The sequence below is a fragment of the Colletes gigas genome, unplaced genomic scaffold (genome assembly GCF_013123115.1).
Source record: "Colletes gigas isolate AHSC1104 unplaced genomic scaffold, ASM1312311v1 Colletes_gigas_Sc00052, whole genome shotgun sequence".
NCBI lineage: Eukaryota > Metazoa > Arthropoda > Insecta > Hymenoptera > Colletidae > Colletes > Colletes gigas.
This window is the reverse complement of record NW_025106681.1, coordinates 671,199-698,621: the sequence shown is the minus strand read 5'-3', so window position 1 is coordinate 698,621 and position 27,423 is coordinate 671,199. Positions and strand designations below refer to the sequence as shown.

At 38.3% G+C, this 27,423-nt stretch overlaps 1 protein-coding gene across 2 annotated transcripts in view; it reads right to left on the bottom strand.

Moving 5' to 3' along the window:
- Positions 1 to 27,423, bottom strand: part of LOC122403433 (protein PALS1) — a 111,584-nt gene that overhangs the window by 52,329 nt on the left and 31,832 nt on the right. For both annotated transcript variants that reach the window (XM_043406955.1, XM_043406956.1), the window contains exons 5-8: positions 26,844 to 26,925; positions 23,761 to 23,846; positions 21,531 to 21,672; positions 20,163 to 20,353 (exon numbers count right to left, since the gene is read on the bottom strand). In XM_043406955.1, coding sequence (XP_043262890.1) covers positions 20,163 to 20,353; positions 21,531 to 21,672; positions 23,761 to 23,846; positions 26,844 to 26,925 — 501 coding nt within the window. The remainder of the gene's footprint in view (positions 1 to 20,162; positions 20,354 to 21,530; positions 21,673 to 23,760; positions 23,847 to 26,843; positions 26,926 to 27,423) is intronic.

Below are 27,423 nucleotides of genomic sequence, written 5' to 3'. Positions count from 1 at the left end.
AAGTACTGGTTGACTAGCCAGTAATTTCTTCAAAGTTTCAAAAGCATTGTTTTCTTGAGGACCAAAACGGAATTTAACATTCTTCTTTAACATGTCGTATAAAGGTTTTGCTGCTATAGAAAATTGTGGAATAAAGCGCCGAAAGTAACTAGCTAAAAATACAAATCGTTGTATCTCCTTAATATTTCGTGGAATTGGATAATTTAAAACGGATTCAACGTTTTCTATACTTGGCCGGACTCCCGATTCGTCAACCAAATACCCTAAGTATGTTATTTGTCGGTAGAGAAACGAACATTTATCCAACCGAAACTCTAAATTATAACGACAGGCCAATCTAAAAACATTTTTTTAAATATTGAGGTGTTCTTCTACTGTATCAGTGGCAATTAAAATGTCGTCTAAATATACTAAAACTTGATCCTTCCGGATTAAGTCAGAAAAGATGGTATTAATGTATCGTTGAAAAACTCGTGGTGCATTGGTTAGACCAAAAGGCATTCTTAAATATTCAAATTGACCTAAGGGTGTAACAAACGAAGTATATTTAATTGACGATTCGGCTACTCTTACGTGGTGAAATCCATTTCTTAAATCTAGTTTCGTAAAAAATTTTTTATCACGTAAACGATCCAAACAATCATCAATCAATGGGGTCGGAAAATTGTCCTTAATAGTTATCTTGTTCAATTCTCTATAATCTATGCATAACCGTATGTCCCCCGTCTTTTTCCGAACTAAAACAATGGGACTTGCATAAGGTGAATTACTAGGTCTAATAATCTTTCGGTCCAGCAAATCATCTAAAATAGTTTGCAACTTTTCTTTGTCCGCATAAGATAATCGCCGAGGTCGAAAACTAATCGGTTGTTCCGTTTTCACAGAAATGAACATTTCCATACAGTTTGAAGCTGTTTCCTCACTCCTAGAGGAAATTAATTCCTCATAATAGAGTTGTTGTACTCTGGCGGATATATTAAAATCAATGGTGGGGTCGATATTTAATCGTAAACTCTGGTTTTCATCGACACAATCTATTTGCATAATTTGGTACTCGAAACAATCAATATCCTCAATTTTATTGCTCGAAGCGACATTTTCAATATCAAATTTGCTGCCTAGTGAAATTTTTATGGTAGGGGACATTATATAATCTCTGCCTAACAAAACATTATAGGACATGGTCTGATCCGGAACAACGAAAAATTTCATAAATATAGCAACACCATTGATCTTAACTTCGCTACTAAAAATACCGTCAATAATTAATGGGGATTCGTTTACACCATAATAACTACGGTTGCTATCGATCATTGGTAAGTATGTATGCAATGGTAATGCCTTCGTTTTAATTAGGCTTATAGGTGATCCCGAATCAAGAATGGCCTCATGTGAGTAATAAAAAGGTTTACCGTGTATGTCCGTCGTACTAAATTCGATGGGTACCATGAATGGATTATCTGGAGAACTGGGCTGCAGCAGATGAGTAGACGACTGTGTAGGCTTCCTTATCAAAACGTTCTGTGGACAGTTCCGTGCTCGATGCGTAGTATCACCACACGTGTAGCATGAACCCCATTGACGAATTGGTTTCTTGCAATCCATCTTCAAGTGTCCTGTCTCGCCACAATTGTAGCAACGAAGGTCCTTCCGCACCATGGGTGGGCCCTCTTTTGCAATTGAACTTCGTCCCTTGTTTGTATCACGACGATCACCTCTCACATCGACTGTCAGCGATATATTTTGGAAAGCCTCCAAAATGTCGTCTGTCGTTTGAAACCGATTCATCTTAGCTTGGTCTCGCAATCGGTAATCGGGGATGCCCTCAATAATCAAATCCGCCAATTCTCTCGAGTCTAACGTGAGTCTGTTAGATAACGAAATTTTATCGTGATAATAGTCCGCAAAATTTTCGGACCGTTGCCACACACGTTTCTCAAATTCTCTTCTGAGCGCTAATCGATTAGATTTATAACCAAAAAGTCGCTGCATGTTTTCAAACAGTGTAGCTATTGGGATTTCTAAGTGATCCGATGTTGAATGAAACCACTTTAAAGCCTTGCCTCGCAACCTGAGGCTAATCAAAATCCTCATTAAATTTTCGTCCAGATGGTAGGTGTTTTGCAGCAATTCAGCTTGTCTCTTCCAATTTGGAAAATTATCATTTTCCCCCGAGAATTCATTAAGCAAATCTGCGATCGTTCGAACGTTGATCGTTGAGCTAGAACTAACGTCAGATCGGGGCGTAGCAGATAACTCCCTCTCCCGTTGTAAAATCTGGATTTCCCGTTGTAACAGCTCTCTCTCTCTGCGTAATAGTTCCAACTCGCCTAAACATCCGTCGCATCGCCCAACTGCAACGGTCGCCCCAACGATTGCTTACACCTTGTTTCCGGAAATCCCATCGACTCTTTCGATGTTCGTGACTTCTACGGTAACGTCATCTTCCCACGCGCATGCGCGTTAATCGTTTCGCCGTGCAACTCCTTTAACCCTTTCGTGACTAACAGGACACGTATCGTACGTATGTACATTGATCGTATGTACTCATCTGACGAAATTAAACAGCATCGAACGCAAAAAATGGCGACAATTTTGTTCTTCGGGTGGAACTTTCGAAGATGTTCTCGTATACAGGGTGTTCGGCCATCCCTGGGAAAAATTTTAATGGGGTATTCTAGAGACCAAAATACGACGAAAATCAAGAATACCAATTTGTTGATAGAGGCTTCGTTAAAAAGTTATTAACGTTTAAAGTTCCACCAGTACTGAATTTTTTTCTCGAAAATGCGCAGGATTTCAGGGGTATGTCTATTCACCAAAAATGATTGTAACTGACCCCCGCAATCGAAAATAATTTTTTTAGAACGATTTGAAATTTTTTAATTTCGCCGAAAACTTTGTTTACCTCTTCGAATTTTTTTCTCGAAAGTGCGTAGGATTTCGGGGATATGTCTATTAACCAAAAATAATTGCAATTGACCCACGCAACCAAAAATAAATTTTCCCGAATGATTTGAAACTTTGCAATTTCGCCGAAAAATTTAAGCACCTATAACCCTGTCGATTTTTCTTAAATACGTTTTTCAGTTTTAGTAATTTCATTTGACGCCCTATAGAAAAGTTGTCTAATACTTATTTGTAAGTATCCATGAGGTCTACTTCAGAAAAAAATGTCATTGAAATATATTTACTATCGTAAGAGTTATGGCTTTTTGAAAATTGGAAGATTTTTATGGGGTTTTTCTCATTTTACGGGGTCAAGGAGCAACTTTTTCAATATTGTTAGAATTTCTACATATTCTTCACCAAAATACGCGTCGTTTGCCGGTTAAAACATTAAAATCCTCCAATCCGTTCGGAAGTTATGATATTTTAAAGATTCGCATGAAAATGCGGGCAGACATTTCTGGCCAGAAATTATATTTTCGGAAAAAAGAATTTTTTTTCTCGAAACTGCGTAGGATTTCGGGGATGTCTTTTGACCAAATATGCTTGTAATTGACCCCTGCAACTGAAAATATTTTTTCCAAAACGATTTGAAATTTTGTAATTTAATTTTTTAATAATTTTTTAACGAAGCCTTAATCAAGAAATTGATATTGTTGATTTTCGTCTTATTTTGACTTCTAGAATCTCCCATTAAAATTTTTCGCAGTAGTGGTCGAACACCCTGTATATAAAATATCAGTTTAACGGGTTGTTTATTTTTAACGAAATAATTTGATCTTAAGACGTTTAATAAACTATTTCGAAGAACGATGACGGAAAAGTCATAATTTCGACAGGTTCGATTAAAGTCCCATTTCACTTTCGTCGAGGAAACGAGAGTAAATTCCTGGTGTGGTTTAGGAACGAGTGGCTTCCGGTCGTCAGGTGCGCGCCCCTGCGATTCAAGCGACAGGAAACGCAGGTGTACACAGTCGGTGGATCCACCCTACGTAAAGGTCGACCTAACCTAATCGACTACCAACTCGTAAAGCATGTTTCACACTTGGTTCCTGGTGGATTTCAATGCCCGCACAACCTCATTCAAAATATTCGTTCATTTACATTTGAATATGTTATAAGTAGACTGCGGATATTTATGCATTTATGGGAAATTTTAATTCCCAAAAAACTACAGAATGCATTTAATATGCAAAAATATAAGAAATACTTAAAGTAAGATTCGAATTATTATATTTAGGGGTTGAGACAGCCCTCTGCGAAGCTTCCGTTTCATTAATTCTATTAATAAAAATGTGAATTTGCATAAAAATCCGCAGTCTAGTTATAAGCAATTTAGTATAAAAATAAGTAATTTTTCTACTTTAACACATTATGATAATATTATTACCAGATATTATTAATCCAATGCACTCAAATTTTTTTTTCTTATCTTCAGCTATACATAATATTAAAATGCATACTACCTAAAAATGTTAAGTAACTAATTTTCTCAGTAGATAGTTTTTTGTCTTTCCCCAAAGCCCATGTCAATGAATTTTCCAGTATCGTTATCTACGCAATGTTTGAGGGAAAAAATTTATCAAAGAACGGCTCTTTTCGGCGCATCAAATCAGAAGACCCCTTTAAAATTAACTCGACCGACTCTCGGTCGGAGGGATTAATTGCCCAATGATAACAGCGCGTGTATACTCGAGACAAATATAAGCAGTTCACGTTAAATAACGATAACGAGCAAAAACGCGCGACTGGAACGTGTGAAGAGGACTTAAGCGCAGCCCCCGAGTCGTTGAACGACAGCCTGAAATTTGGAGGAGGGGGCCACGGACGCAGGGGAGCGCATCAACAATGGCGGCAGGTACGAGTAAACAGACGCAGGCAAGGTGCCCGTCGGCTTTTCCTGTAAAATTTCCATTGAAAAGACCGCGTATACCATAAACGCCACGCTAAATACAAATAGGGTCTCGCAGGACGTTTTGAATCCCCTCGAAACTAGTTTCATCATCGCTCAAAGTTTGCCGTAGAACACTCAAAACTTGTCGTGGAGAAGTTGCAATTTGAAATTATTTATATGAAACTTTGATGTTTATTTTGCAAGTAACGAATAAAAAAATTATTTGTCTTTCATTCGTTATTGAAAATTTATATCCAGATAAGGATTTTGTTCATATGGGTTTGCAACTTTGGTTCTCTTTAATCAATTTTTTGGACACCCGTTTATCGGAACGAATGACTCTCCGATTAGTTCGAATTGTCGACGTTCCACCGTGGTATACGATGGCGTTGCTATCGCTTTCGAGGCGCAAGATATTCCAAGAGATACTCGAAGTTCGCGACGATTCTTTAGACCATCTTTCAAAAGTTTTCGAGCGATTCGAACCGTCGCGTGACCGAAATGCTTAGAAACTTATAAAGAACCAACTGTCCGTCGCAGGATTTACCGAATTCTTTTACGATCTTCTGCCGCGACGAATGCAGTCCCTGCACGTCCGTGCACATGCCTGCTCCGCCTCTCCAACAGTCGACGTGCTTTAAAAATCTCGGAACAACGGAAATCCTAATTCGTGATTTCTCGTCGTCCGGTTTAGGTTAGGTTACGGCGACGTAGTCTACGAATCGAGGTTTTCAGTCATCGAATACCTACAAAACTTTCTTTTCTTTTCGGAAAATCAAAATTTTGTAGGTAGTGCGAGCAAACGTTCACCGCCAACGATAATAATTTAATGCATTTTCTCGATACAGTCGAGATCGTTAGAAATCCGTTTGGTCACGCAATAGATTCTGTTTTACTTGAGTGAAAGGCGATCGTCCAATATTACCGATTTTTATTGCTCATGGGCCTGTCGAGTTTACGACGACGGTCACGAGACTGGCCGTAATGAAGTTACGATTAGTATGGTTGTTTCAACCTTGACAATAAGACAGTGGCTCTCATTAAAACATAAACGTCACTGGCCAACCTCGGAACAATTTGTTAAAAGCATACTATACAGGGTGTTCGGCCACCTCTGGGAAAAATTTTAATGGGCGATTCTAGAGGCCAAAATAAGACGAAAATCAAGAATACCAATTTGTTGATGGAAGTTTCGTTAAAAAGTTATTAACGTTTAAAGTTCCGCCCGTACTGAATTTTTTTCTCGAAAATGCGCAGAAATTCGGGGGTATGTCTATTGACCAAAAATGATTATAATTGGACCCTACAACCGCAAATTATTTTTCCAGAACGATTTGAAATTTTTTTCTTTCGCCGAAAAATTTGTTTACGTATTCAAATTTTTTTCTCGAAAGTGCGTAGGAATTCGGAGGTATGCTTATTCACAAAAAATGATTATAATTAACCCCGCAACCGAAAATAATTTTTCCAGAACGATTTGAAATTTTTGAATTTAATTGTTAATAACTTTTTAACGAAGTCTCCATCAACAAATTGGTGTTCTTGATTTTCGTCTTATTTTGGCCCCTAGAATCTCCCATTAAAATTTTTCCCAAGAGTGGCTGAACACCCTGTATAGATAAGTACAATTAATAAAGAAGTTAGAAAATTATTTATTTATCATTGCTCTTTTTATCCAAGACTCATGGCCTAATCTAATCTAATCAAAGATAAAAGGTAAATACTTGGAATATAATTGCAATTTATTTTAAAGTCACAAAATTGTTTAGTCGCCGTTACTGAACTTGATCCCACGCCCAGATCGAACTCGGAATATTACTTTCTTTCGGGAACGCTCACCTCTCCCCTTTGGCATACTTTAAAGCCGTTGAAAGCGCGAGATCGATATTAACGTTAAACAATGTCCACGAGTGTTTCAAAGTGAAAAGTAATTGTTACGTCTGGACTGTGTCTAGGTTCGATCTGGGTTAGTAGTTTAGTGTGCGAACAGAATCCAAACATCACAAAATGACGGACACCACAAGCTTTTGTTATATCATATTTCAACGAAGCAAGAATATATTGTTGTCGTTAAATTTGCTTCAATTTTTTCAAATAAAATTATATTAATTTGGATTTTCTCTATACGTAAAAGTTAACAAAAAGTATCGACGTTTTTTAAAGCTTTAGAGATTGGGAAACTTCCTTAATCATGGCCTTCGTTAAATATTCTATTCGTATTATATTATCAACGACACGCGACGCGATTCGCCGATGCCTGTCGATAATAGAACGTCGATCGACTTTTCACGGAAATCTAATTACTCTATTTTCATTTTTTTTAAATTTTTTTGTTAAAATTTTGTTTTGTTTCAATCGATACTAACTACAACCTTGAGCATCACGATCGACAACGGAGAACCAAGGAGAGAAACGGAGAGGTTAGGGATGCAACTGTGCGGGGAAAAGAAGAGGAGATACCGATAAAAACGCCCCACTTCCCAGCTGGCTGCGTCGTTACGGCTCATTATGGCTGAAGATTGGAAAGTGTTTAAGTACAGTTTTCCACGCCAAGGAATCCACCCAGGACGTTCCGCGACATTCGATTAATCGGTTTGATTAACGATTGCTCTGTCAATGCCCACGCCCCATTATTCGATCCCGTCTCACGATCCTTCGACTCTTCCGTTGATCCACTTAAGGGGGCATTCTACCGTATTATTTATTCTACTGTGAACCTTGGAAAAAATTGATTTTAAGAATTAAACAAATTTTCTTATATTTTCTCGAAGAATACGTTACCATTTTTCTAATTATTGAATTATTTGTCGATTTTGAAACAATTACTTATTTCCCCCCTCGAGTAGCGTAGCTACACAAACACGGATAGCCATAGGCGTCGGAGTCGGTGAACTTTCAGGGAACTAGCTGCAATACGATTATCGAAACTAGCTACGTTCGACGGGATACGCAGACCGCGAAGTTTCGGGCGTTCTTGGGAAATTATGGTCTCGGTCGTGTAGGTCGAATGCTGCTGGCAGCAGTGTTCCTCGGTCCTTCTAACAATAAGTTAACGTTGGTTCTGAGACAAATTCTAATACTCTTGATACAGTTACTTTTGAAACTGACACTGTTATACAGTACTGCCTCTATTCTCACAATTAAATCAGATGGATTTCACGTAGAGAAATATTGATCAGTCTAATTGAAATTATATTTTTTATGTTGTTTATTGTATCGTTGCATAAACGTTATTAATGAAACGGTGACGTTTTCACGATTAAAATGAATCCAAACACGAATCCATTCAGACAATTTTTAATTATTTTTAATTTAATGACTCATCATTGTATAATTGGAAATAATCCGAATGTAGTCGTGTTTGGACTCATTTTCATCGATAAATCAGTACAAATTAAATGGTAAATTATTTATTTTGACAACATAAAAAATATATATTTTGAATCATAAAATCCGAAAAAGCGACAACGCCCTTAAATTAATTCTAAAGTTTCATCAGCATTACATTTTAACGAATATGACATTGGATCGTTTACGTTGCTACATTTATCGATCGATACGCATTAAGAGACCGAAACAGAATCGCAATTAGCACGAGTATCATTGTGTATCTATTTACGGAATTGTCAATCGAGTTTGATGGCATCGAGGACACGATGACGCGTATCACCCTGACTCTGGTTCCATACGAATCATATGTATGTATTTGTCAAGTTTCTCCTTGGTCGAACGCATTTCAGACATATTTTTAGAGATTTTTAAGATTTCACATTTTTTATGAATATTAAATGAAAAAATCTGTGTTTGTGATCTCTTTACATCTCCTAACACTTTTGTTCGATCAAGATGACATTTTGCTTAGTTACTCTTTATGTTTCGATAAAAAGTATAGGCTACAGAATTTTTTTTTACGGAAACATCAACTATAAAACAGACTACAAGGCTTCATACGAGAAAAGGGTTCTTAATATGGCTCTAATAAAAAAATAAACAACAGTACAAAAATGTCTTCTGAAACCTTAATCATCCGTAATATTTACGAATTTTTAATAATTTTAGAAATTTTCAAGATTTTTAATATTTAACACTTTTAGTGCCGAACAACGATATGCCGTCGTTCGCTACACTTGCGAAAAGGGCCAAAGGCGATGTATAGTTGCGTATGCGATGGTCCATTATTTTTCGCATTGGGAGAAAGCTGTTTCAAAAAAAATTTATAAAACATTATAAAGGATTTAATTTCATAGCACAAGCGTTTAAAAAATTATTTTTAGGTTTAACCCTTTGCACCAGAGGCCTTTTTCGCTCGGGCGAACCAGCAATTCAACGCTACTTTGTCGCGAAAACGTATATTCTGGAGCCGTCATATTATACAGGGCGTTCAGCCAACCCTGGGAAAAATTTTAATAGAAACTCCTAGAGACCAAAATAAGACGCAAATAAAGAATATCAGTTTCTTGACTGAGGCCTCGTTAAAAAGTTATTAACAATTAAATTAAAAAATTTCAAAACGTTCTGGAAAAATTATTTTCGGTTGCGGGGGTCAATCACAATCATTTTTGGTGAATAGACATACCCCCGAAATTTCAGTACGGGCGGAACTTTAAACGTTAATAACTTTTTAACGAAGTCTCCATTAACAAATTGGTATTCTTGATTTTCGTCTTATTTTGGCCTCTAGAATCGTCCATTGAAATTTTTTCCCAGGGATGGCCTAACACGCTGTATACTATAACTTTGGAACTAAGTAATGTATTGTAATGATTTTTAGTTTATCTGAATTTGTGGTCATCGAGGAACATATATTTGCAAACAAAATCTAAATTTATATCTTAAAATTGTTTACAGAGTAATAAACTCTGAAACAGTCCCTAATATGCATTGCTTGTTATTTTTTCATATATCTTTGTAATTATATCATATTTTGAATTGATTATTTATTAAAAAATCATTGAAAATCAAATACTTATACTTTATACTACGTGACCTACATAAAACTGTGATCAAACAATGATTATTCTTATGTGTAAATGTTGTTTGTAGAAGGGAAACTTGTTTCTATGTTTTTTATCATATTTTATAATTATGTTATTTATATGATTTGCAATAAATATTGAAATACAATTGCCATTACTTTATTCTCTCCTTATGCTGCTTTTTGAATTTTGTAAATATCATTTTTAGTTTGGTTTTTATGAGTTTCTTCTCTAACTATAGCAAATTCGTCAAATTGGCTCGGTATCCTTCGCATAGCCACCCGTCTTTCGCTCGCCACTAAATGGGTTAAAGCCCCTTGATAATTTTTCTAACCTTAAACATAAAATCTGAAATCTGCCCGGCTGGATCGGTTGTTCTAGTGTTAACTTTCAGGAAAGAAACACGCGAGTGCAAAAAATCACTCGATTTCCGAGCTTTGGAAATTGCCAACTGGAGAGCGTGAAACGAAAGCGCCGCTTAAACGGTTCGAACCACTTTCACAGATGCCGCGAGAGCTCGGTGAACGAGCACTCGACGTGCACTCTCGACGAGCATGAGTATTCGCGCGCGTATCGAAGCAGACAGCTTCGCGCGCGCCTCGAAATATACAGAGTAATAACTCGATCGTTTTGCTCCGAATACTCTGAACCTATGAACCACTACTTATGAAGCAAGCTAGAGAGCATATCGTGCGTTACGATAATTCTTGCTTTTAAGTGACAATCATTCACGCGATAGGGTCAATTCTGAAAATATCAAAATGAAAGTATTATCAGTGCATTGGTGAGGTTTTTCCAGTGAAAATTAATCCAAACACGCCTATATTTGAACTATTTTTAATTATACGTTGATCGAATAATTTATGAAAAATATTCAACAACGTGCAACTAAAAATAGTTCGAACGAGGTTGTGTTTGAACTGTGATTTTCAAAGGGAAAACCACCAATTCATTGACAATATTGCCATTAATACGCAATAAAAAATATAAATATATAAATACAAACAAAATTCCTAGATATAGCTTATTCTTTAGATCCAAGGCACGAAGAAACCCCTAATTAGGATCGATAGATCACACGTGCGTGACCAGTGAAATAAATATCGAGCTCGTTTAATATAAGCTTAATCTTTTTTTAATGATATTCTCGTCGCGTGTCTCCATAATGGTGTCAATGGCGAAGAATAAATCGGTCCGCCAAAGACGCTTTTAAATGCCGACGGGCATGTACGATCCAGAGTCGATCGGAATTTTATAACGAAAAAGATAAGAGACCTTATCTTCAAATTGCGTAAGTAATATTTATATACTCGTATTTACCGGGCTGAAAATAGCATTGTTTGCGCATAAATCTGACAATTTGATAACGTTGAAAATTCGATATCAGACATCATTGACATTTTCCAGTAAAAAAGCGACATCTACGTAACAATGTTCCGTTCCGTTTTGGTGTTCGTGAAAAAGTGAGATAAGGACCATTCCCCACCGAAGAGTCAATAATCCTTTACTTCACATTCTATGCAATTTCAATGTAATATAAACATATTATTCGCCTCGTTAGTTGTTAATTAAATCACAATATCAAGACCGTGTCTCGACCGAACCAAAGGTGCGAACGCTCTGCGTCGAGGAAAAAACAAAAGATTACTTTGAGAACAAGAAAGCCGTTCCGCCCTTTTAAGGGGATTTCCCTGGTCGCTGAACTACAATTGCACTTAGCAGTCGCAAAGCAAACCTGATGTCGAACAAGGTCACCGAGATTTTCGACCGTAAGGAAGCAACTAACAATCGTTACTATTATTATTATTATTTCCTATAAGCTGCTTAATTCACAGAAATATTAACTACAAGGTATTTAAATTTCTAATGCCTACGTAAACATGTAAAGAAGTCTTAATTTGTCTAAAGAAAATTTCTTTAGTACAAACCTTATCTGTACGTTGAGTTTGACGTGGGAATGTGATAGTTTTAAATAAGGAGATAGCATCGACGAACATTCTAAGAGCTTCCAGCGTCACCGTATTGAGTTATTAATCGAACTTCGAACTGCAGAGGCTAGCGCGAAGAGAACAATCCCACAACGAACGGCGACAGCGATCGCGGAACGAATATCTTCGATCGTGGGTTTTGCAACTAAACGTGAATGTTCGCTTGACGACGAACGCTGGCGAATAAAAGGCGTCGAATGATGCACATAATAGGACCCGTGGAACAATAGGAGAGACGGCCGTGCAAAGTCGATTCGACGATGGCAATGCCGTCATCCTCGTTACTAGCAATGGGATCGAACATCTTACGAGCAAGTTCGAATTTACTCGTAAAAAATTTAAAAAGCGCACAAATTAATTTCTGGTTTTCTTGTATTTTTAAAGCATAAATTAAACCATGTCCACGACTTGTTTATTAAACATCGTTTAAAAGATCAAAAGAATATAACTGTAAATATCACATCTTGTCGACAGCCGATTACCGAGTCACGAATACGCGGTGAGCGAGCGAAGTCGATGATTCATAGAACATGATCAGTAATCTGCACGCGTATAAACATATGCAGATGCAGTTGTAGTACTACATTATTCGGCCCAAATTATTGCCTATTCCGTGGATTATCTACTCTAAAATTCCCCTTATATTGCGGTTACTGCTGTTCGATTTCAATTCGCTAGTGGCTAGTTGAAATACAGCCACTAGATGGCACATGTTTCTCACTGCAGAGTTTGACTGCAAGGTTTTTCTTATACAAGGACATTTCTAACTGGGTAGTTTGTCTATAAAATAACACTGTAACTGTTAGTGTACTACAAAATTTTACACATTTCTTTAAAAAATTATAACAAATGCAAATGTATGGGATTAAACGCGAAAAATAAACTATTATTGGTTTTATCGGTTATCTATTATTGATGAAATTTATACTTTCCTCTTTCATTCCCATTTCCTTCAGCGAGCTTTTTTTCTTTATTTATTTCGAAAGCGGGATACGTGGTCGGAACAGGAAACGCCATGGGAGAGCGAGCAATCGGTATTCCATGGACGTGTCACGGAGAACCACCATGAAATGTTATACAGCCTCGAGAACCAGACTCAGGCTCTGTATCGGCTGTTCTAACGATACACATCGTCGATCGAACTTTTTGGAAAAGGACAAACAACGAAACAGGAAGCTGACTTTTATAAACAGTTTTTAATTTGAAGCTCTCTTAGATCCATCGGTTGGTTAAATGAGATCTATTTGTATCATCGATCATTTCCCTTAATTCTCCTATGTCAGGAATGCAAATATCATTAGCAATAATTACTTCCTCACTAAATTTTTGAAGTCCAGCTTTCACGAATATTGTCAAAGCCACCGAATAAATTGTTTTCGATGCTCTGAATTAGACGGGAGTCCATGCAAATTAGACGCGACTTTGTATGATCTCTATTAGCAAATACCACCGTCAATTCCATTGTTTTAGATTCTGCCGCGAAAATTGAAGCAAGCTTTGTTATAGAGACTGACATCAAATAATTAAACTGCCGGGAGACGCGGGAGGCGTCTATAAATGAACTATAATCTGATTTCGAATCGTTCGTATACAAATACTATGATACGGTTGGTATGTATAATGGCTTTGCACTATATCCTTCAAGCTCTATTGACACTTGACGTTTGTTGGAAGTCTCTCGGATAGTTGGATGCAAGTTTAGATTGTCCAGGTTCTATCGTGTGTTCTATTAACCTTTTGTTATTTACACAATACGCGCCGATTTTTCAGAAATTTTTTAGAAATTTTCCGTCAGACCTAATTAAAAATTTAGCAAGTGATGCAGTAGGCCAAAAATGTTTCAACAGGTTTAATGTATTTTACAAAACACTTCACTGCCATTGTTCGAAATATTTTAATCGTCGGGCTTCGAACGAAGGTGTGAAACACGCAACGAACAACGAAGATGACCGATTTATTCGAAGAGATGCTCGATGACAAAAATACCGATAATACGACGACGGAGAACAGCAGTTCTTTTAAAGGAGACACGGTCAAGTCCTCGGGCCGCGCCGTCAAATGCAAATCCAGTCAGCAGCGCGACGTGAAAAAATGTTATACGAGTCCGGGACGCCTGTATGCTAGCAGCAGCGTGAACGTCGTCGGCTCGATATCGATTTCGCGAGTGCAAATCGATATCCGTGGCTCGGATAACGGACACCAGACCGCGAATCATCGGGCTCGGACACGGTTAACGATCATCATCGCGAAAGTCTTTCTCTTTCGCCGAGAGAATCGACGGGGAGCAACGTTGTCGTAACCTTTCTCGAGTAATCCCGAAGTTTGTGGTACCGTTTGGGATAAATGGGCCAGTAGTCAGCCTCTTCTAAAATAAATGTCTAATAATTAAGAAGCAATAGAAAATATTCTTGTACATTGCGACTAAAAATTATATTATTAAACGAACTATCAGATATTTTTAAAGTGCGTACTTCAACGAGTACAGCGATATACAGGGTGTTCGGCCACCACTGGGAAAAATTTTAACCAGGGATTCTAGAGGTCAAAATAAGACGAAAATCAAGAATATCAATTTGTTGATGGAGGCTTCGTTAAAAAGTTATTAACCATTAAATTCAAAAATTTCAAATCGTTCTGAAAAAATTATTTTCGGTTACGGGGGTCAGTTATAATCATTTTTGGTAAATACACATATCTCGGAAATCCTATCCACATTCGAGAAAAAAAATCGGGTAAGTGCTGAAAGTTTTCGGCAGTAAAAAAATTTTTCAAATCGTTCTAAAAAAATTATTTTCGGTTCCGGGGCTCAATTACAATCATTTTTGGTGAATAGGTATATTCCCGCAATCCTGCGCATTTTCGAGAAAAAAATTCAGTACGGGTGGAACTTTTTAACGAAGTCTCCATCAACAAATTGGTATTCTTGATTTTCGTCTTATTTTGACCTCTAAAATTCCCCATTAAAATTTTTCCCAAAAGTGGCCGAACAGCCTGTATAAAATGTTTAGAAAATAATCTATTAACAATTATCACGCATAAGTTGAATTTTCATTATGGCTTAAATGGCCGACTAGTAGCACATTTGCAGTAGCACCTTAAGTGTTGGCCGACGTTCGAGACCGAAACTGGGCAAAGCTGAAGGGAGGTTTATCTTCCAGGAAATCTCGTCTCGCTTTTTTTCCAGTGAGTGCGAGTAAGACAGAAATGCGTCGCTCGGCACATCGATATCTCACAGTAGATTTGAAAACGTAAATAAACTTGACCTTCACGCCGCCGCACAGCGCCCAGACAAGCGAGAACCGTATTCCAAGAATTGATGGGAACAGCAACCAACCAATTTCGAAAGTGTGGCTGTATTTATTTTTCTCATTATTACTATTATTAATATTATTAGAAAACAGGCCAACTTTATTCCGAATATTAATTCAGATCGGTTACCTAGGTCGGCTACATTTAATTTCCTATAACAAATACAATCCTGTCTGTGCAAAATCGAATCTCGGAACGATCGAGCAATCGCGGTGCTCGTTATTGTCAACGACTGCGGAAAAGGAAAGCCGCGCGAGCGGTGGTATTGGGCCAGGCGAGGCGTCAACATCCGTCCGGCGGATAAACGAGAGCTGTCGACACAGGAAATTCGTTACGTGGAAACGTTACGATCGCAATTCTGGAGAGCTTTCGGACCGTAGTGGACCTTACGCCTACACCAGTGAACAGTTTGGGAACGGAACGTTACTAAATGTAGGGTTTTCCGATAAAAGCGATAGAACTTTCAATCGTCATAGCCGTCATACTTGTTATTTGCTTGTTCGAGTCACGTGACATTTGTATTTAATAGTGCATTACAAGCAATCACAGAGAGATATAATATAATTCTTTTTTTTTTTATCAGATTCGTTTTCATTTTATCTTTTTACATAATAAAGATGTATTATTATTATTTCTTAGGGTTTCAACCCGAGAAAGCGAAAGAGAATTGGGACAGAGATCGCGATACATAGCGAAAATCGAGCATACACTGACTGGTAAGAGAAAAGAAACGGACGACCCAGGGCAGCCTAGTTTCGAGTAGCGCGAGAGGACGACGCCTCGCGTCGGCACGCTTTGGCACGGAAAGCCAGTAGCGCTCGTTTCGAATCCATTCACGGCGTGCTCCCCGTGCAAAAGTGGTCCGATGTCAATGGGCGCATTCATTCGCACCTGAACGCTTCCCCTGCGCGGTCTATGAATAACTTGAAGGTAATTTCCTTCCCGTTCGAGGATGCTGTTGGTGTCTACGTTCGAACACGCCTGAACTGGACCGAACGAAAAAACGAAACTGAAAGGCCCACGATTGCCTTTGAAAATGTCACGCTACAGGATCTGTTTTACCGACCAGATTGTTGTTTCATCACGATACCACAAAGGGCGACAGAAGAAAAGGAGAATAGAAGTAGATTTAGTTTGTCACACTTTATCGTTACCTATGTCTTTCAGATTGTCGCTACTACAGTCTTCGAGCGAGAAAACGACCTAACTTCTCGCGAAGAGGCATCGACCGCCTTCGTATGGTCACAGACGAATCATTCGTCTCTGTCGTACGTTCGAGCGAAGACAACCGAAGGGAAAAGAAGAGGGAGACGGAATTCGAAGCCAACGCAACAGCGTTTCCCAATCTTCGTATACATCAACAATTTACAAATATTAAATGTCGTACGCGATCTGAAAGAAGCGAATATTTTTATGATTAAGGCTAATATCCCCGCCGTATAATATTTTTATTTTATCGATTTTTATTGCATTATTTGTACCACTGAGCGTACTAGCGTGCATTATCGAGTACTTTGAAAAGGAACTTTAATAACTAAGGTAACAATCGATATTATAGACGTCACATAATTAAAAACGTTTCGATAAAATTAAGACTCGTATAACAACATAAAGAAACTGATTCATTGAAGTGTTCTGAAGTTGGGAAACGCTGGGATAGAGCGAGGCGGAGCATCGCGAGGACTGGAAAATGTATTGTTTAGGCTGCACTTACATCGACCTACGGTGGGTGTGTCGCGAGCGTGAAATACCGACGAAGCGACTACTGGAGAGAAGGAGTGAGCTCGATGACCGATACGCGAGCCACGTAAAAGATTCTAGTGGACCCAAGTTCCAGTGCTGGATCTAGACTTATCAGGGCCAAAAGTTAATTACAACAATGCACGGTTAACTTTCATAAAGATTTCTTTATGAAAGATTTCCAACAGAAAAGTCTATAGAGAAAAGAAAGTTAATTATCAAAAATTCTGTTTTTTTTTTCATTCAATCTTCCAAAACGCCTATAACAATAAGTTTGCAGATATTAAATTTTAATTGAAATTAGAAAAAATTGAGAGCATGGAAGATTTAAATAATTTATAATATTAGCTTGTATTCAAAAATATGATATTCATAGATACAGTCTTCAAGGAACGAAAGGAGAGAACATTTTTGGCTGATTGAAGAAATAAAATTTTTTCTATGCTTTTGAATAGTTAGATTGAAGAATGAACAAATATAAAGTAATTGGGCACCCCTTCTATACGGGGATCGAAACTAAAGCATCGATAGTTTCATAGTTAAGCCGCCCCTGTTTAGAATTACGACTTTATTTTATCCTCCGAACGATCCGTTCGGTTCCATCGACTACTCTTTCGGAAAATTAATCACCAAACCTCGGAACCGTTCAGGTTCCCAGCGATACACGTTTAATTAAAAGCATGAAGCTCGTTTTCCAAAATAAAACAACCACGACGGAGTAGCCTCGTAGACGCCCGTAGGAAACTTCGCTGAAACAATCTCGAAGAATCGTTTGATCTTAAGCGATAACCTCGCCGAGGAAATTCGATCTTATTTAGATAAATAATAAGCTCTTGGTAATTGAAAAGTAATAATATCGGCTATTAAATTGGAAATAATATAGACACAAACTGTATTTGCTACAACTGATTCCTATATTAAATTATAAATATAAAAAATATAATATTCTAAATACAGGATACCCCGCGTAACTGTTTCTTTTATAGCCAACCTGTCTTCTATTATTTAAACTAAACGTACTGCCGTGTAAGGATAACTGTATTACTGTTCCTAACTTATTGCTATTCCTAATCTAATGGGTGATACGATTTGAGAAACACTGCCCTGCGACGTTGCGTAGCATCCAGAGCCCTCTTTGCTCGCGTTTCAGAAAATTGGAGAATCGCTGGTATAATTTTTCCATTGGAATAATATTTCCTAGCGCAAAGAGCACAACTGCAATTATAGCTAATAAGTCGTAAGAAGCACTTCGTTGAATGTTCACGATGAAATTCACAGATGAAAGCGTCTATCATTAGACAGAGTACGGAACTTCTCTTTGGATCTTTCGCAGCTTCGTAAATGCGCACTTTGCGGACAGGTGAAATGGAGGGCGATATTGCATTACGGTATTCCATTAGCGTTATTATCCTTATTGCGTTATAATTGCAGAGCTCCCAGTCGACGACATCAGACTCTGACATGGAGATTAATTCCCGTGCCACGACTAGAACAATTCGTCGCCTAGCCGCGACGGGGCTCCGAGATTCCATTTAAGTTTTCATTTAAAACTGTCGAGTCGGCGGAACGAACGAACAAACTCATGGATTTATCCGTTCCGAAACACTCCCGACTGGTTTCCCCCGATAACGGAGATTTCTGGCGCTCGAGTCTCTGGCACCGCGACAACCGCGACATCTGACAGCCGCCTGCAGAGTTCTGTATGCAGCCATCCAAAGAAACCGCGTGGGTGCGGTTGCATTTGCGAGTTGCAGGGACCTACGAGACCAACGCCCACGATTCTTGCACGCAACAACGGGGCGATTCAAGCCGTTTCAAGACTCTTGAAACAAGTCGGCGAAACTCAAGGCACCTAGAAAGGTTTTGCAAGACTTCTGAGATTGAAACCTCGAAAGTTTTGCATATCTTGAATGCCTCGAGTATTTTGATTGTCTTAAAGTTCGTTGCGATCTTAAACCGTTTTAACGGAACGATTTGCAGAAGTTATGCAAACGTACATATTCAAGGAATATAAAGGCCCCTGCCACAGAAGTCGAAAATACGGAAACGCAATTTAACGTACGACATTTATGTACGTTTAAGACGATTGCATGAACACTATTTTGTGTTGAATATGTAATATCAAATAAATCAACCTGTAAATAAAAATACAAAAGTGGGCTTCAGGAATAATAAAATTTCTTTAATGACGTGAGGGCAAAACTCTGAACGCGGATTTATTTACCAAGACGATTCTCGTTGCGGTCACGTGGTTTCGTTTACACGAAGCCTGCGAGTTGAACGTATAGTCAGTTTTACGAGGCGATAAGTGGATCTCAATAAAACCACATGACCGTGGCAAGACCGTATTAACAGAAGCCAATTCACCGAATATACAGAATGTATCCTTTAAGTTTGACCATCATTTTTCAGACGTTTTCGCTAATCTAACAAAAAAATTATTTGAATAAAACATAGTTAACTATAGAACGATTGGATATTAAAAACTTCTAAACAATTTTTTTTCAACGAATATTTATACTATCTTTACATACAAAACGACATTATTGCTATCGTTGGATTTGTATAACTTATTAGTCTAGACCAGTCATACTCAATGTTTTAATTCGTTGTCTCTTTTCGAGCGTCCACTATGCGTCGAACCCACGACACAGAGCCTGTCCTCTTGTGTCGACACAGTGCACGATGATATTTGGATCACGTTACGGCATTGTTTACGTCCAGCTTCGTCTCACGGAACGGACGATAGTACACAACCTTAATATCTTAGCAGTCGAACACGAATAGATCGAATCACAATTAAGAGGTGAATATCTCGCGCGGGTCGATGGAACGACGAAACAGTTCTTGCTTGTTTCGTCTTTGGTCGAGATACATACTTTGTTACCATATGAATTATTATTACAGATCTTTTAAAAAAGTAACCTTATTTCAACCAATCATAATTTTCTTGGCAACGAACTGTACAACTTTTTTAAGCCGGAATTTTTCAGACATATTTATCGATGCAGGTTAGCTTTCTACGATTCATCCCCCCCCCCTCTCCCCCTCCCCCTTCCCAAGACTTCCACTCAGCGTCTCGAACTCAACGAAATCTGACCCAGCAAAAAACGAAAGAAAGCAAGACACACGCAGTAGAAAAAGATGCAGCCCAGTGAGATGTTTTTCCAACAAAATTCACGGTTTGGCCCATTGTGCAAACAGCAGAGTAAAATGGAAAACGTAACGCTAGTTGACGAACGTTCAATAAAGTGGTTATGATCAACCCTTCCTATTTGCCCGGAAAAGATTAATTTTGGTACTCGCCTGCAAATCGGCTGCTGATCGTCGCGTTCGTCCGGTTGGTTCGCGAAATTGCCGTCGTTTACCGCCGAAGAAGTCGAGCTCCGCGGCGACCTTGGCCCGCCCTCTGGCTCCCCGATCAGAACTTCTGTTTGACCATTTTGGAAGGGACTGCTGGCACGTCGTTCCCCGACTCTTCCGCCTTGCGCCGGCGTCTGGAAGATGAATCACGGTTTCGCGATTACGAAACGAACTCCGTTCGTACAAATGTCTCACCCGCAGGGAAATCAAGCTGTCGCGGCTACTTTTTCGCGCGTCGTGGAACAGACTTTGTCAACAGTGGCGGCGAGATTGAAGAGCGCGTTACCGAACGTGAAACGCTCGCATGCATCATTAACGATCTAAAATTGATAAAAATTCTCATCCAGGACACGAAACCGATTAGCTCTTACAATTCAAAGCGACGGAAATGTGCGAGCGGAACGTGGCGTGTTCCGAATGATACCCAGTACGAAGTTAGATTAAACTTCGTTTTTGGGGACCATCAATTTTGACTCTATTTTATTACCATTTTTTATGATCCTAATTATACATCTTCGTTCTTAATAAAGTCGCAAAATAATGGAATCGATTAGTTAAAGAATGATTAAATAATCCGCTGAGATGAAACCCCGAACTGCTAAAATTCAATTGTGGCCCGCTGAGCGGTGTACCGATCGCTTACAAACGATTGCAGCGCCCAAAGAGTTATTTGTATGTAACGACCTGTTCCCCCAGGCATTTTTTTCTCGAATTCCTTGCAATGTTCACGGCGATTAATTATGTAGGAATGAAGCACAGACAACGAATTGCAATTCCGGGAAATGGTTACTTCACACCTAACCGACTCGCGCGAACGCGTTTACATAAGCAACGCGAAGGAGAAATCATTTTTTACCCAGTCTGGTGTAAAGATAGAAGTGAACCGCGAGTCGTTTTCAAGGATATTAAAAACACCGATACACTAGCGTTAGCTACTTGCTCGGCGTTGCTCGTTATCTTTCGCGTTTAGTTACAAAAAATGAATTCCGTTTGGCGCAAAAGCGCAGAAAAACAATTCTGTGATAATCAAAATCACCAGATGGAGACTCGTTCAAGCTGATTTTTGCAGTTGCCGACTTTTATCGATGAGTCTACTTATAACAATCTAGGACGAACGTCATACATTTTTTGTCGTAACTAAATTAACGATTACTTTATACGTAACGAAAAATACTATTACTGGTTCTAGATAGAAACATAAATTTCCATCTTCGAGAGCCCCTTCTCGTTGAGAAAAGCTAAACTAAAGCCATTGCATTGCATTACTTCAATTTATGATAAATAAATGAATAAAAGATTTCATCGACTAACCAAAAGATTGGTTTCCTCGGGACAGGTTTGGGGCTTGTCCAACGCGTCCTTTCCTTCTCGTGTGTCCTTGGTGTCCTTTCCTATGCCCTTCGGTATCGTACCGTTACTGAGTTTCGCGGTAAAGGCATTCGAGTTCGGTTCCCTGTGACAGAATCAATGAACATCTTAGACGTATCGCGAGAATCGGTTTTCCGACACGGCGATGCCTCCGGAAACAAAAACGACGCCATGCGCGGTTGCATCGGAATGGGATATCAATCATGCCAATCGCAATTTCTCGTATCCGGCCTGTAATTGTACTTCCCATTCGGTGTGCCGCGAGTTTTCACGTTTCGTGCTTGGCTCGCTACTCGTCAGAGCGCGTGATCGTCGTCGATTCCACTGGTAACGAGAAACCGTCGACGCATGCATCTCCGTGCAAAACTTATTTCAACTTTCGATCAAATTTGCATTCTTTAGCTTGTGTTATGCAAATGTAGAAATATTTTACAACGCTCAACAATATTTTAACCGCCAATTTTCAGCCCTGAAATTAAATTGTAATAAAACTAACGTAGAAACCCAGTAATTAGTATTAAGATATTATAATAGGATAGGATAACAATATTGTATAAGCTTCTGTACATTTAGTAATTATAAATTAAAATGAGCCAGTGGATGACGATTTTTATAACCTTTTTATAATCAGAACCAATATTATAACTGTTTTCAATAAATAACATTAACGTACAATGTATCTTGAGTTTTTGTTTCCACTTTTATGTAATTTGTACTAACTGTTTATATATTACAGTTTACGAACAACAATAGAAAAGCAACTATGATGAACGAGTTTGATTGGGAGCCACTGTAGGTCAGGGAATGCTTTGTTTCCGAGTTACAGGCATTCAAAGTTTCGTAACGGAGGTTATGTTTCGAACGGAATGTCAAGTATGTAAACATGACTCTAATTGCGTGCAAGCACGACAGCATAACGTAAACAATCATACTTATTGTTAGATAGGACAATAGAAATTACAGTATCAGCTAGTGATCGAAGATGGGTGAAATTTTATTCAAATAATAAATAAGGGATAAAAATATAGTATTTTACTTACGATGTTTATTAGAGCGAATAGTGATAAGAAATAAGTTTCGTTGTTTAATTTCATTGCAAACGTGTAAATCACTTATATCGAATAAAAACTATTTACATCGAGCTAAGAATGTTTATTAATTAATTATTCAGTACTGTTTAATTAAACGCAAAACGATTGCACATTTCCGCGAGATTGTTTCGCTTTTATCCTGGAGAAATATGGTCGTATTAGCTGTCGCGTCCCTGCGGAATAGAGTCATGTTTACATACTCGACATTCCGTTCGAAACATGACCTCTTGTTACGAAATTGTGAAAGCCTGTAACTCGGAAACAAAGCGTTTGCAAAGCTACACTCGCAGACGAAAGTATTCGAATGCTTAACATTTATAACATTTAATCAATGAAATAAAATGTTAAATTGAGGCATTCAATATATTTAATATGACACACAGAACAAGGTCCATAAAGTACATGTTAGATTATTATTAAATTATTTGGACGTTATTCGAACAAGTAAAAACAGATAAGTAAACTATTATAAAAATTGTAACTGCATTTGGTAACACAAATTATATCTGACCTTCAAACGTCCGATCCGTTTATTTTTGTCTCTACCGATCAATTACTCGAAAATTCATATATCGGAAACGTTTTGTTCCCCTATTATTTCCAATAATCGACCTGCCACCGTACTTCATGATATATATTTTGCAATACACGACGAAACTTATTGATAAGTAACGTTATCCGAACACTGAAGCATCATCTCGCTGAGTTAAGATTCAATTAATTCATTATGTATAATTCAAAATTATTCTTTCTTTTTATACCGATGTTTAATATTTATCGAAACCGCGTACTATTCGAAACAAATTTAAATATCAGTAAATAATTTTTTTCTGAACGTCCAGTAAATGGGACACTGTGTACGTAATGGGTTAACGCGTTCGCTACAGTAGCTTTTCTCGTAGATTATAATACTTAGCGTAGGAGGCCAAATAGGCCCGCAGACTTTTTAATCACATTCGATAAATTTCAACTGAAACTTGAACCGTAAACGTTATATAAAATTATTTGAGGTAGTTGTTTTCTACTCTATGTTAATATCTACGTAAAATCAAGAAACGGTCAAAAATAATATGTCTACTTACTTGTCCGCAAGCGTCACGGTAATTTGATTGCCAGTCACATTTTTGTTCGCGCTGTACCCGCTGGTGGATGCCACTGACTCGTTGATCTGCACAGAACGAGGAAGCAAAACGATCAGTTGGGTTTACCTGGCAAACGGTCGCGCTTTGCAGCTGGGAACAAAGGGTTCCGCGACGGGAAAGCAGCTCGATCGATGCTCTTTTTCGTCTGTTTTGCCTTGGCACGCGACACCGACGGAATAGATGGAGAAAGAAGCGGAGAAAAAATAACGGAGAGAAAGATGGAGAGAGTTCCGTGGGGCAAACGTTTCGAGGGGCACAACCTGTGGAATAGGACACCGTGCACAGCTGTCGAACACCATATAACGATAGACCCTTTCCCCCAAGAACTTTATTTTTAGCAACACAATCGGTATATGTATATGCTACATATTTTACAGCATTCTTAACGACGCCACTATTATTTTAAAATATAGAGGTTCGTACGGTTCAAGTATTTTAAAGAATCGTAGGTTAGGTTTAGGTTAGGTCCCACTTGCACGGAACAGCCTGTATATCGCGACTCGTTCATGAATGGGACCGGAGAAGAGAATTTTATTTAATATGTAAATACAATACGTGCATGACTGAGTGTGGGTAAAGACATAAGTAGTCGTATATCTATGAATTGGGGTTAATCGGGGATTGCAGGATAATCACGAGCCTGATCACTTTACAGCTGTTTCCATCATCGTAACGCGAAGTTCAAGAAAACAACATGTTTATCTGTTTTTTTATCGGATTTCCGACCAGTATGTGTTGCGCGACAGGGAACTGCACTCTATTCAAGGCCACGTGCGATCGCCGTTCACTCGACGCTAGTTTACTTTGCATTCCACGTATCATAAATAGCCATGGGGCGTTCGAATCTGGGATCCTGCGAGAAATATGAAACTTTCAACACTGTTTAGATTTCAATCGTTATTCGAACACAGACGGTCTCGAAAGTCTCGGTGGATCTCGAAATTTTTATCGGTCTCGAAAGCTTGGTTAGCCCGGAACTTTAGTTAGGTTAGGTTAAACTTTCAGTGAATCATGAACATTTCGCATAAATAAATGTATTTATCTATTCATACAAAATGTTCGAACGTCATTGAAAGGTTTAAAATCCATGAAGAATTCAAGACCGGAAAAAATTTGTAAGAACAGACAAGACTTTCAAGACCATCTGGATTCGAATGATGTTCGAAGCAATTCGATTCGGTCTTGAGTCCACCAATAACCATAAACAGCCTCTGAAAGATTGTCTCTACCAACTGCGCTGGACGATCGCGGTTGGGGTTCTGCGCTAGGACTGGGACTGTTCGAATAATTTATTGTTATTACTCAAAAATCGTATGATCTAAAATAAAAAAAAAACTATTTACTATTTAAGATAATATTTTGCAAAGCTTCGATCCCAAACGACTATATTACAAAACAGGTTCGTAAAAACAGTATCTATTATTCAACACGCAATTTTTTTAACCTATATTTCTGTATTTCATTAATAATTATTAACGCAGTCTGGCTATACATGTGCAAACGCAAAAACTGTAAACCAATGGACGGTACGTACCTCCTGCTCGTAATTTATAAATAAGTAAAAGAAAGTCCCAGGCCTATAATCCGTACCGGAATGCCGTGAATTTCGTGGTTACGCTTACCGATTAGAATGTTCGATAGACCCCCCCAGACTGAACGCCGATGGAATAGAAACTAATTGCATCGAATACAATGGAGACGCTCGATCGTTGGTTATCTGTCTCCCTCTCTTTGTCGTCGTTGTCGTTTACCGAGAACGACGAGTCGGCTCCGATTGCTCGCGTTGATCGATTCGTAATTGACGGGCCGCTCGAAGGAACAGAAATTAACAGCGTGGTCGGTTGTTCTACGATACGCTCGATTTACCTTCAGGGTTGCATTGATTTCATTCCCATTGCCAGTCGGTCGTGTTCCCTATAGTTCAATTACCAAACTGGAAAGGGTAGTTCTCTCGTTGACGACTAGAGTGAACCATTCGACCGCGTTAAAAAATAATTTATTAAATAATGGCTTTACCGGGTGGCAACTTCGGTGACCTTGACCTTGGCCTTAACAAACGTTGCCAAGGACACTCTGCCGAGAAACCTTTTACAGGCTATAGCCCCGTCGTCCATTATCGTTTAAAAAGTTACTATTTATTAAAAATGAAATACGAATGTTGATCAACCGTTGATTATTATTTAGTGAATAAATATAACTTAACCTGTCTTTGACTTAAATTATACAGAGTGCTCGACTATCTCTGGGACAAAACTTGTAATGGGAGATTCTAGAGGCCAAAATAAGACGAAAATCAAAAATAGCAATTTGTTGATCGAGGCTTCGTTAAAAAGTTATTAACGTTTTAAATTCCACCTGTAGAACGGCTATCTGCGAACAGCTGCTAGTGGTTCTCACTCAAAAAGCTGTAAGGCTGTCGATACGTCAGTAAGTAGAGTTTCTCATGCTGAGTGAGAACCACTATTGCATGCACGCAGCCGTTCTACAGGCGGAACTTTAAACGTTAATAACTTTTTAACGAAGCCTCGATCAACAAATTGGTATTCTTGATTTTCGTTTTATTTTGGCCCCTAAAATCCCCCGTTAAAATTTTTCCCAGAGTAATTTATCTTCTTGTAATATTGTAATTGTGATGCAAAATTGAATTGGTTAGAAAATTGTATACGTTTAATTCGAAAACTAGAGAATATAAAATACGTATTTGTACAGTATTCTCATTATAAATATGCGGATCGTGTTAAATATGAAAACAAACTTGGAATCAGCGAAGCAATTAATGAAGCGGTATTATGTCGGACGCAGAGTAGTGTAATAGGATCTGGTGTCGAACATCACACTATTTACGAATCACCCTGTATTAAAATGAGAAGAGCATTCGTATTCCTGTGGTATTACGCAAGGGATCCCCGTTCTCATCCGACGCGGCGAAAGTCCAGAAGGACCTTCTTTCCACGAATCTATCCAAGTGACTATCGGACTGGAAAGGCTACCTTTCCGTGATATTGCTCGTTAAAGGCATTTACCTCTTGGTGTAGAATCGCTTCGATATCGCGAGGCTGAATCCTCCAGTGCAATGCCAGCCTCTGCAATCTTTCTTTTGCCTGTCTGCAATCGACAAATAATTCATATCGTTAGTTAAAACTTCCAAAGATTGACGAAACTATCGAAGATTTAAAAAAATTACTACAACTACATATTATCGTAGGCTCTGTCCTTGAATTTATATATTTTTTTCTTCTTTTTTAGTAAAATGCACCCAAAGTTACAAAAATTGAAAACTTTGAATTTTGTATTCTTTGCATTAGCTAATTATATTCTACGATTTTAAACATTTCTAAGTTTACGAATATGCTTAAATTTAACTAATATTTGCTTAAATTATTTATAGTTTCAAGGAATACCGAGAAAAAAATTGGTCGAAATATTTTTTTCTATTTTGTCATGTTGAAGAATTACGACGATAAGTAGTTTCTGCAAGTGTAACGTGCCAAAATGTCCACAATTAACCTTCTATTGCATAACACGATCGATCCGGAATCCAATGGAAAAAAAAGGTACTAAGAAAGTTCGCCGAGAAAATGTAGGTTCGGCTACTTACTCTTT